We start from the raw sequence: 11,602 nt of genomic DNA on the forward strand, positions 1-11,602 counted from the left end.
ATCAACAAAGCTAAAAAGATCAGACAAAATCCTTGACACATTCTAGTGGATTTCTGGTAGCCTACTTTTTTGGCAGGTCTGAAAAAGTTAGATCATTCAGTGCTTGCATTGAACAAGCAAGCAACTTTCTCACTCACCCACTATTAATGAGTTATTACAACGAACCACAGGCTAGGAGTGCAGTTTTGACAGACAATAGCTAGGGTAAACAGCACTCTGCTGTTGAGTTAAGATACCCTTATGTTGAGTTAACATATTCTTTTGTTCAGTTAACACATCCTTCTGTTGAGTTAACATTTTTAACTGTTCAGTTAACATATCCTTATGTTGAGTTAACATATTCTTTTGTTCAGTTAACACATGCTTCTGTTGAGTTAACATATCCTTCTGTTGAGTTAACATATCCTTCTGTTGAGTTAACATATTCTTTTGTTCAATTAAAACATCCTACTGTTGAGTTAACATATCCTTCTGTTGAGTTAACATATCCTTCTGATGAGTTAACATATTCTTTTGTTCAGTTAAAACATCCTACTGTTGAGTTAATATTTAATTGTTTAGCTAACATATCATTCTATAGAGTTAACACCTTTATTTGTTGAAATAACATGTCCTACTGTTGAGTTAACATCTTCATTTGTTCCATTAACTTATCCTTCTGTAGAGTTTACACTTTTATTTGTTGTATTAACATATCCTTCTGTAGAGTTAACACCTTTTTTGTTCCCTTAACATATCATTTTTTTGAGTAAAAACCCCCAATTAGCTATGTTTTACCGTTGTCTCCCGACTCCGTCAAATACATCCTCTGTTTCTTGCACTGGAACTACTGTGAATGGTTTTAGCTGGCGCATGAGTACGCACAGAAGAGGAAGATAACAAATGATGCAGGAGCAAATTTATTCTTTGGAACATTTTTTCTCTTCTTCCAGTCCGGTAGGTAAAACTGACCTCAAACCAACCCCGATGTACATAGATGCATGGATAAAAAGTGATTCTCTAATATCAACATAATGTGTTGGTTAGGCTCTTGTTGAAGAGATGATGAGTAAATACATGGTTACAAACAATGATAGAATGACTCTGTTGTGCAGTCAAGGAGTTTTTCATGCATTGAAAATTTATTGCCGACGTATGGTGTTGAAACAAACATGTTGGTTTACGAAATCGACGCATCTGTGGTTGACTGAGATAATAGTTGGTTGTAATGATTTCAATTCCACTTTGTTTGAATATTTTATTCACACAAACAACTACTTAAATATACATATAGACAAAAATATGGTCTGTAGGCGCAGCCAATAGCTGCTCAATGTGTCAACAATGCATTTTGACCATTTGTGTAGTCAGTATTAACAGCAGGTGGTAGTGAGTTGATTGCAGGTTGTTTAACGTAATTGGTGACAAAAAGATCTTTCCAAAATTGCGATTGAATCAAATTTTTTTCGTGAACGGCAGCTTAGAGATGCTTTGAGATTTTAGTGATAAAATATCTAAATGTTATAAAATATAGAACATAAACATAATAAAATATAAAATGTTCTATCCGTGAAGAAAGTTTTGAAATCCCGATCCACAGCGGCTTCGTGATGGCTGCAATGAACTGTTCGTTTTTGAGCTTTTAAGAGCTTGTAATCACATTTCCACATATTTTGCACCTACAACACAGCAAAGTAAGATATTGTGAATCTTTTGATATCAAATAACTGTAATGTAAATTTTGTTGCAAGTCAACCTTTAAGTCTTATGCACATCTGGAAACTTGGAGTTATCATCTATACACCGCCTATAACTCTATTAATCATTTGTGAACCATTCTAACAAAAACAATTTTGTGGCACTGACCAAGTCCTTCTGTTTTCATTTCCTACAGACAAAAATCTCTATAGAGGTCTCGAATCATGCTTTTTATTAAAAATGCATTCGCTTATTTGCTGTCGACAGAACCTTGTTGGCATACATGTTACACTTTTTTTTGGGTGACTCGCCTTTAATGCTGTCTGCCTTCCGCATTCTTGCTAAACTGTTTTTCATATACGTCAAAGTGTAGGACCAAGCTAAAGAAGGAACTACAATACTTTGATTATAAAATATTAGCGCGGTACATCTATTATTAATTATTTCAATGGTGTCGCTTTCAATGTGTGTGTCAGCTTAAACCCCATGTGCTTCCTCATTTTCTGGCCAATTCCATTCAAGCTTCACACACACATATGCTTCGTGCCTTCTGCCAGTTCACCAAAATATTTGATTTCGATACTCCATCAGGTTCATTAGAACCCGCCTCCTAAACAACCACATGTGGACGATTTGGTTTAAAATAAAAAGCATCACTGGCATCGCCGTGTCTACTACTAGTGTTATAAACTTATCAACTGCTTCTAAAAAGTATATAAATCCAAAGTTTAAGGTAAACAGACAGGTGAGCAGCAACTATTCGTCTTCGTTGGTAGTAGTCTTTGGAGTTGTCCTTCTTACACGTTATAGATTTTTTGTCCACACATGAGCATTTGAAAGCAACTTTGTCCTTTGAAACTCACACAATCCGGTAACGATATAATTTTATATACAGACATTTTTCCTTTAGCGGGTTACATCGTGCATTGTAAAGCTGTAATAATGTAACACTATCCTATCATTACCTCCACAGCTGAGAGGCAGAAATGTGCTAGTGAGAGTATAACAGCTGTGAAGAGCTACCTGTGCTCCTGATCAAAGACGAATTCTGCTAAGCATGTGCTGCCAAACCAGCCCTTTCATCTTAATGATTTCAGGCTATTTCTTGAGCTGATCAAGTAAATCTGTAGGTAAAATTACTGCAACAAATAGAAATATAAATGACATTAATATAAGCTTTACTGAGTTTTCTACAAGTTCAAATGTTTGTAAATAAATAATTTATTTTTTCAAGCATAATACTTCGTGCATAAGTGTACTGTTTTTAGAACTCCATATTTGTTAATTGATGAACTCGAATGACTGTCAAACAAGGTGAACACAGTTAAGCAACTCTTTCATCATACTCTTATCGAAGATCCTTTTCACATTGGCTGATAACATGCAGTAGATATAATGAGTATTAGCATAAAGTGTTAGTTAGCGAATTGCGCAATTCCTGTTATGCATAAAGTACAGGCTCATATTCGTTTTCAGTGCCAGACTCTCGATGACTTACAGCACTTAGTTTTGAACAAAACAAACAAGCTTCAAAATATTGTGAAAAACAGACATATTTAGAATATAAGGAAACAATTTTATTGGAAAGTCATTCTAACAAGAGTTTAACAATTTCCCCAACTAAAACATATGAAAGACTTGCTGATAGGTTACGACTGGTTATATAAAAGCGTAATGTAAGAAACTGCCGTGTTCCTTTAACTGTTCCACATGAATCAAAATCACTGAGTACAAAGCACTAAGAGATATATATTTGATAACATATGTAAGCATACAAGCAATTCAGAGTGTGTGAGTACAATGAACAGCATGCGAGAGACTGCCAGGAATCTCCACCTTCGTTGGCTCACACGGGCTCCTCACATCATCCGCCTCCTTATCTCGACTGGTCTTGCGTACGTGACTCAGCCTCAGCATATAAGTCATAACGTGGCCGATGTCGCCGAGTTGAGCATAGCCTTGATAGCCAGCTGACTTTGCACTTAGTAGCCGAGATGGCGTCAGTAGTGCCGACGTGGTCCTGTTTATCGAGGTGTCTATTTTCCAGTTGCTCTGCTAATCGTGCACAAAACTAATTGTTGACCTCTTAGCTCGAACACTCCGTGGTGCGAGTGTCCTGCTGGCTTTCACCCCATAAACTCAATTTTTTTAGCAATGAAACATTTACACCCTTTTTTCAATTTTATCGTTGATTCTTGCATCTCTGCGAACACCAGATCGCATTTCTAACCGTGAAACCTGCTTTACCTGATAATGAAGGACAATAATGGTAATACATATGAACCGCCGGCATCTATATATATAAATCTCAGTGTTTGTCTGTATTCTGTCTGTCTACGTGTCCAGTTGTGTTAATAAAGTTTCAGGAATGAAAACTCTCCTCCACCCTGTATTTGAACTCAGAATTTCCAGTTTTACCCATCAATACACAATGCTGTCTAATTGGCTGTATTATAACATAAATTGTGCACATATTTATTACACCTGCCAATCTTTCACGGCTTCATGCTTAAAGGTTGACTTGCAAAAAAGTTCAAATTATAATTATTTGGTATCAAAAAATTCACCATGTCTTACTCTGCTGTGTTGTAGGTGCAGAATATGTGGAAATGTTTTTCCAAGCTCCTAAAAGCTAAAAACGAACAATTAGTCGCAGCCGTCACAAAAACGGTCGTAGGTTGGAATCTCTCTCAAAATGGCTCAAATTTGACGTAGTTGAACATGATATGCTTCTGTTTACACTTTCCTGCAACCTCATTTGTTGAAATATTTTCTCAAATACGCTTCACGCAATCCATAAGACCATGTCTATTGTCCTTACGCGTCTATTTCATTATCATTGTAATGCTGTCGCTTTGAACACTGATACCTCAAAACCTAGCATAAAAATTAGTTTAACTTTTTAACCTTAGCTCGAGGGGGCATCTCATCTTTTGATAAACATGAGGAACCTGTAGGTCACCTGCGATAGTCGATAAATGCTGCAAAAATTGTTCGCGCTATTTGGCAAGAAGTATGGATCACATGATCAGATTATGACTATATGATTAGACCAAGCTGAAATGAACCAAAAAGTATCGAGCATCTATATTTTATAAGCGCTTTTTAGTAGAACTCAAACTGTTTGTCATAAACTAGTGCTACTAGATGTTTTATATTGAGGCTTTTATTTCAAGTGATAACACCACATGTCAAAAACAATAACCACGTCGAGTTGAGTACGCCATCGAAATAAATGGATTCCAACCTTCAGCCATTTTTTCAACTGTTCGTTTTGAGCTTTGAAGAGCTTGTAATCACATTTTCACATATTTTGCACTTACAATACAGCAGAGTAAAACATAGTGAATCTGTTGATACCAAATAACTGTAATGTGAATTTTGTTGCAGTCAACTGTTAACACTTCCCCTAGTCTATCATAAAGAAAGCAGCTGTACAAGATGCTTCCAATTATGCTTTGAATATAGATCTAGCTCACAATGCTTATGATGATCTCTTTTCATTTCAGCATCAGTCTGGGGCAATGTGATAGCGAGTCAAGTCTTAGCACCAGCAGGCTCCAACTCATCCATTGAATTTCTTTCTGATGTGGTAGGTTTGCTACTCATACATGCAGCAAAGGATCTCAGACTAAGTTTGCTGTCAACGAGTCAGCCAAACATATTTGAGAACATTTGTAACATCTTTAGACAAATCAGGAAATTTTTACGGAATTTTTTAAAATTTGCAATGGTATAGAGAATTGAGGCGAACTCTTATGAAAAGCGCTTGCTCTTTAGAGCAAAGCCTAACTACCTGCAGTGTGTATCACCAGAAAATATGTCCTTAAAAACAATGTGTCATTCGAACATTGTGATTTCACAATGGATTACTAGGTATACTGAAGCTGTGATAACTAATAATAGGGAATTGATGGCACACTTGTGACAGGTTGTGGCAGGTTGTGGTGGATTGGGGTGTCAGAGAGTAGTACTTAAAGAATCCATGCGCAAGTCATAAGCATTTCATGTAAAATTGGTGAAATCATGCAAAGGTTTAAGAAGCTGGCAGTGTGGCTGCCAAGAAAAATAACAAATAAGCACACTGTTGCCATGGCTACAAGCACTAGCCATTGTCACTCCATGTCCTATATTCACAAATCTTCAAAACATTCAGTAATCTGCTTACGAATCATGATTTATAACTGATGTACAAAAGGAAATGAGTATCAATTCTTTCTATGTATAATATAGAGCTACAGAAGATATAGCAGATGTTCCATACTGGTAAAGATGAAATTGTTAGGACTTAGTATTTATGCTCTTTTAAAAAGATTTCATAAAAATGTACTCCCTGCTACTTTTTCTGATCTCTCGTTGACAGTCAGTGAAAAAAAAAGATCTTGAGTTGTCTTATATACATATTGATGTTCATGCTTGTCTTGTCAAATAAGCTTCAACTCGAGTGTACTTTTATTTATTTATTTTCATCAACAATAGTAGAACCCATAGAACCAACAATAGAAGCCCATAATACGCATGTTGTGAGCAGCTTCTAAGCAATGGGAAGACCTTTTCAAAGAAATCACTTCAACACCTTTTCATATTTATATAAGCTAACGTAGCTTTATACTGAGGCAATAACCAGTGCTCACTCAGTGTCTCTTGTGTAGTTATACATGTATATGTCTTAGGAACTCGCTAAATGTGGAAAAGGATTTGCCCTCAGATCAAAGACAGTAATAATAATAACCTAGACCGGCCCTCAGACGAAAAGGTAAGTCGACCTTCTCTCAGAAATTTGTGCAAAGATTGTAAAGAGGCAACAATTCCTCCATGATCTGTGGACAAACTGGTTGAGAAAAATACAGAAGGAATGTTGCGCATTATTTACACATTAATAGTTACAAAGACAATTATGTTAATTTCAATTAATATAATAGTATAATTTAATATTTTCAATTAATACAATTAATTTCATAGCTTTTAAACACCCATGAATGTTTATACACATTCTTCTACTCGCTGTAAACTGTTGTTATCTTTGTATCTACGCAAGAGCTGTGACGAGCAACTGCTCATACAAACTGTGGAAAGCAGACTCCTCTGGATGTCACTTACGCAGGGTGTGTTTACTGTTGTCATTCTTTGCAGCTTTACATGCTGGCTGGCATCTACACGGGATGTGCCTGTTTAGCCGTCATCATAGTCGGCGTTTTCCTCCAACAGCTGCCGATTGAAAGAAACCTAAAGATTGGTAGGTGCTCTAAGAAGATCTGCAAACCTCGAATCATAGCCGCTACATTCTTGCACATGAAGGACTACAGACAGGCCCTTCTCATTCCTCTGACTATGTACAGCGGGCTAGAACAAGCCTTTTTCGCCTCAGACTACACACAGGTAGAAATGTTTGTATCATTGAAAAACGCGGCGAAGGGTGATTGGTTTGTTGCCATCACTATGTTTCCATGACTCAAATGATGTAGATTTGGAAATGCGCTCGTGTTGAGTTACTATGCAATAAATGTTTCAATGAATAACAACGGTGTTAATTTGCATGATGCAAATTAACACCTTTACTAAAAAAGTTAAGAAATTCTATGCAATAGGGCAATAATTAGCGACTCAGTTTTGTCATGTTTAGCAGCATTCGAAACATTAAAGCATTCCCAGCTGCTCAAATCGAAATAAAAACAATTGAAGTCTGAAAATGTTTAAGATGAAATAGCTTTTGCTGTATTTTCCTCCGCATCATTCGTAAGTGCCGTATCTGTCTTGCAGATGATGACAAACTTGTGCATCATCTGCATCATGTGATGTTGTAAAAAGCTACATTACTCAGAATTGATCCTTCACACTGCCTAAGCCAAAATACAATAAAATTTATTATGGTATTTTTGTTTAACAATAATACCCCTTGAATGCCCTCCTTGCTTGGATTTTCCTATTAAACCATTCTTGCCAATTTACGATACTGCAAAGCGTCTATTTGAGTGCCATGCGTTGTTTGTTTCAACCCTTTTATGAAAGTGGCATTCTATTAAAGGGAGTTTTCAAATAGAGGGTGAGACGATAATAATGAAGAGATTGCATCAATAATAATACTCTTTTGTTACCACCACAGTGTCAGTGGCAGTTTAGGGACATTGTTTAATGACAGTGTACCTGAGAAGATCGATCTTTACAATCAACTCTGATTGGAAGTTACTAAAGTATAAATCCAACCCATCATCTTCAGATCTGTCTATAATGTGGTTTTTAATCTGACCTAAAAACTTCGAAACATTTCTTCAGGAATACCATACGAAGTAATAGCAGCCAATATTATGTCATATTAACGTTCGATTTTTTTCTCAAAACTTTGACAACGCCACCAGGTATATAAATATTTATTGTCAGCTTAGAGAATTGTTGCCTCTACTGTAAAGCTCTGGGATTGTCAAATTTTTTCCAAATTGTACATACTTGATGCTGTTATTTGATTGGCTACCATTTTTCAAAAGTATGTGTATTGATCTGCATGTTATTCATAGTTTTAACTAGGGTATCATATTTCTACATTTCTATTGTAAAACTTGGATATATAACTGCTACAAAGCAGAACTATGCTAAGGATGAAAGTCTAATACATTAATGCGCAATATATATAATATATAATCTATATATTAGTGCATAATATATAATAAAGAACACATATATATTGCTTGAACAACTGAACTTACAACATACAAAATTTAAACATAGCTGTTGGGCTCGTGCTAACAGTATCAATTTTGAACAACCTTTGTAGGGCCTTAGTAGGGTGTGTACTTTGAGCACTAGAGGTGGCTGTGACTAAGCTATGATTTGCTGAACAGATAATTTCTACGCGTTAATGCATACACTGAAGCATGTCTAATCAAGCGGATAAATTTCTCAGTATAAGATAGTAAACGCTATACAGAAAACCTGAATATGACCTGTTGTAGGCATTCATTACCTGCCCACTAGGAAACTGGTGGGTAGGTTATGTGGTAATATGTTATGGAGCGATGAATGCTTGCTGCTCTCTCCTCTTTGGCAAGCTTGTGCAGTATGTTGGACGTATCCCATTCTTTGTTCTTGGTGAGTACTGAAACAAAAGACTGGCTCTTCTTTCTTAAGTAGAAAGTGTTTGTTAAGTTATGTATTTTGAAGTGTATGGGCAAGTACACTCAAGTACACTCATACCCCGAGTACAGCGAAATGACAGGCCATAAAGGATCTTCTGCTACTCAACTTAGTCATCAGCAGTATCTTAGCGGTCTGGAAAGCTTGACATTCGAACAGTGGGGTTGGGATAAATCCGCAAAACAGTCACTAATCGTAACGAGAAGGTTATTGCATGTACTTTAAAGATGTACTTAGACCAAATTTTAGTAGATTTTATTAGAAAATATCGATATTTTTCTATCACTTGCGACTGTTTTTGATGGTAATAACCATAACAACCAGTGATGTCATTATGCAAGTATTTTCCCTCGGAGGGTTTAACCGCGATTAAGTTTTGTCGATTTTAATCTTGAGACATCTCAGCAATCAGATTACCTCAAATATAAAAAATTATCGCAAATGATAGAAAAATATCGATAATTTCCGATAAAATTTACTAAAATTTTGTGTAAGTTCATCGTTAAGCTCCTTTCTGGAAAATCAATTTAACAGACTAGTCTACGAATTGTTGTCGTATTGGCTAGCAAGATATTACTTTACAATCCTTGCTTATGTAGCGTGTGATAGGAGTTTTAAAATTAATAAGGATTTTTACAAAGAAATATTCAAATCAAACAGAGGTACTATATGCCAAAAATGATCCCTGAATATATTTTATTTTTTACTATTAGTCATCAGTTACTACTAGTCGTCAGTTACTACTAGCCATCGGTTATTACTAATCATCGGTTACTACTTGTCATCGGTTACTACTAGTCATCAGTTACTACTAGTCATCGGTTACTACTAATCATCGGTTACTACTAGTCATCGGTTACTACTAGTCATTGGTTACTACTAGTCATCAGTTACTACTAGTCATCAGTTAATACTAGTCATCGGTTACTACTAATCATCGGTTACTATTAGTCATCGGTTACTACTAGTCATCAGTTACTGCTAGTCATCGGTTACTACTAGTCATCAGTTACTACTAGTCATCAGTTGCTACTAGTCATCAGTTACTGCCAGTCATCAGTTACTACTAGTCATCAGTTACTACTAGTCATCAGTTACTGCTAGTCATCGGTTACTACTAGTCATCAGTTATACTACTAGTCATCAATTACTACTAGTCATCAGTTACTGCCAGTCATCAGTTACTACTAGTTATCAGTTACTACTAGTCATCAGTTACTACTAGTCATCAGTTACTGCCAGTCATCAGTTTCTACTAGTTATCAGTTTCTATCAGTAGTTGATTGCCACCTGCCACTGATTTCAATGTTTTCAAATGCAATCGAGTGCAGCTCAACTTTTGTTTGTTAATGTACTTACATGACTTGTGTTCATTGTACGGATCAGAAAAAATAGGTTTTGGAATAAATCGACTGGTTGAATGGTTTGTTGTAGGTGCTCTGATAAATATCGCTCTAGTCACCACTTTCCTCACTTTCCAAATTACTCAAGAGAATCTCTACATATACTTTATACTTGCTGGCTTCTGGGGAATGGCCGATGCTATCTGGCAAACACAGATAAATGGTAAGTCAGTGCTTCTACTGTCATAGAAAACTGCCATCTGAACTTACCATGTAGACTTGTCAAGGTGTTCGTGTTTGACCGTTCAATGCGCCATCTTTCTGCCATAATTGCAGCCTTAATGACTAATGGGATCAGAGTTTTGACTAGTACTAGCTATTAACTAACTAATGATTAATAGAGCTTGGCCTAATTAAAGCAGACGATGTACTTGTACCCCTCAAGAAAATCAAGGCTCAAAACATGAATTAGAAATTAGAATAACAACTAGTACAAATATATTGCAAATATTCATGAATTCAATTTCAGAAAAATATCAAATATTTTTTTATTTTATTGCTACGATAAGTATGATATGATTAAACTAGTTTATATTTTAACGAATTTATAAATATGTTATATAACATAATAATAACCTTAACATCAGGCGTCTTACAACTTTCACTCCACCTTAGCATATTATGGAAACGCAGTTCATTTATCAGCCCAGCGTAGCACTTGGACAACCAGGAGTCGCTATGCTATCGTTGTATAGAAACGTAGCAATATTTGAGTAGCTGAGACGAGTAGATAGTCAAAGCAAGCTTTGGGCACTCCCTGAAGTTGTACCTGATATAGAAACAATAATTCTAAATTCTGCTACCATATCCCTGTTGTCGATGCTCCGTTGAAAGACAATTTCTAACTAACCTGACAGTGTTTCCTTATTCATTGTTGTACTCTCAGCAACTGTTGTATGCGTTTGCCAACATTGTAGCTTTATACGGAGTATTATTTAAAGACAGCCACGAAGCAGCCTTCTCAAACTACAGATTATGGGAGTCTATCGGGTTCATCATAGCCTTTGGCTACCAGAGTAGGCTGTGCTTGCCCATCAAAGCCTACATTCTTCTCGCTTTCCTTGGCTTAGGAATTATGGGCTATAGTATAGTTGAATGGCAAGAGAGAAGAAATAAAACCAACAAAATGAATGTTAACTAACAGTACCGTGTTTTAGGTGTGATTGGCTATTGAGGGTTATTCAGAACGCATCCAATTTAACATGTTTTTAGTCGGAATTGTTTACTCTTCTGTGTACTTCTGATGCCAAACTAAAGATCAAGCGATTTTATTACACACTATTGATTACAAGTTATGCGTATGAATATCTGTATAGGAATCATGTAAATACATTGTATGCAACAGTTATTATTCATTGTACTTTAGCAATAAAAATCTTAAGCTACAAGTTTAT

The 11,602-nt window shown here is 36.0% G+C and overlaps 1 protein-coding gene across 1 annotated transcript; it reads left to right on the top strand.

The window, feature by feature from the left end:
- The first annotated feature begins 891 nt into the window (after window positions 1-891).
- On the top strand, window positions 892-11,349 carry LOC137388061 (protein unc-93 homolog A-like). Its single transcript, XM_068074577.1, has 7 exons — window positions 892-936; window positions 5,187-5,269; window positions 6,351-6,433; window positions 6,811-7,056; window positions 8,625-8,760; window positions 10,240-10,371; window positions 11,126-11,349. Exons 3-7 carry the CDS (start codon window positions 6,362-6,364, stop codon window positions 11,347-11,349), a joined length of 810 nt encoding a protein of 269 aa, XP_067930678.1. The 5' UTR covers window positions 892-936; window positions 5,187-5,269; window positions 6,351-6,361.
- Window positions 11,350-11,602: the final 253 nt, after the last annotated feature.

Source organism: Watersipora subatra, chromosome 2 (assembly GCF_963576615.1).
Source record: "Watersipora subatra chromosome 2, tzWatSuba1.1, whole genome shotgun sequence".
Lineage (NCBI taxonomy): Eukaryota > Metazoa > Bryozoa > Gymnolaemata > Cheilostomatida > Watersiporidae > Watersipora > Watersipora subatra.

Bases quoted from the DNA above. Each gene is read 5' to 3' on its own strand.
- LOC137388061 (XM_068074577.1), top strand. From the start codon at position 6,362: ATGTGGAAAAGGATTTGCCCTCAGATCAAAGACAGTAATAATAATAAC. The intron at 6,434-6,810 runs GTAAGTCGACCT...CATTCTTTGCAG, and splicing joins ACCGGCCCTCAGACGAAAAG to CTTTACATGCTGGCTGGCAT. The intron at 7,057-8,624 runs GTAGAAATGTTT...GACCTGTTGTAG, and splicing joins TCGCCTCAGACTACACACAG to GCATTCATTACCTGCCCACT.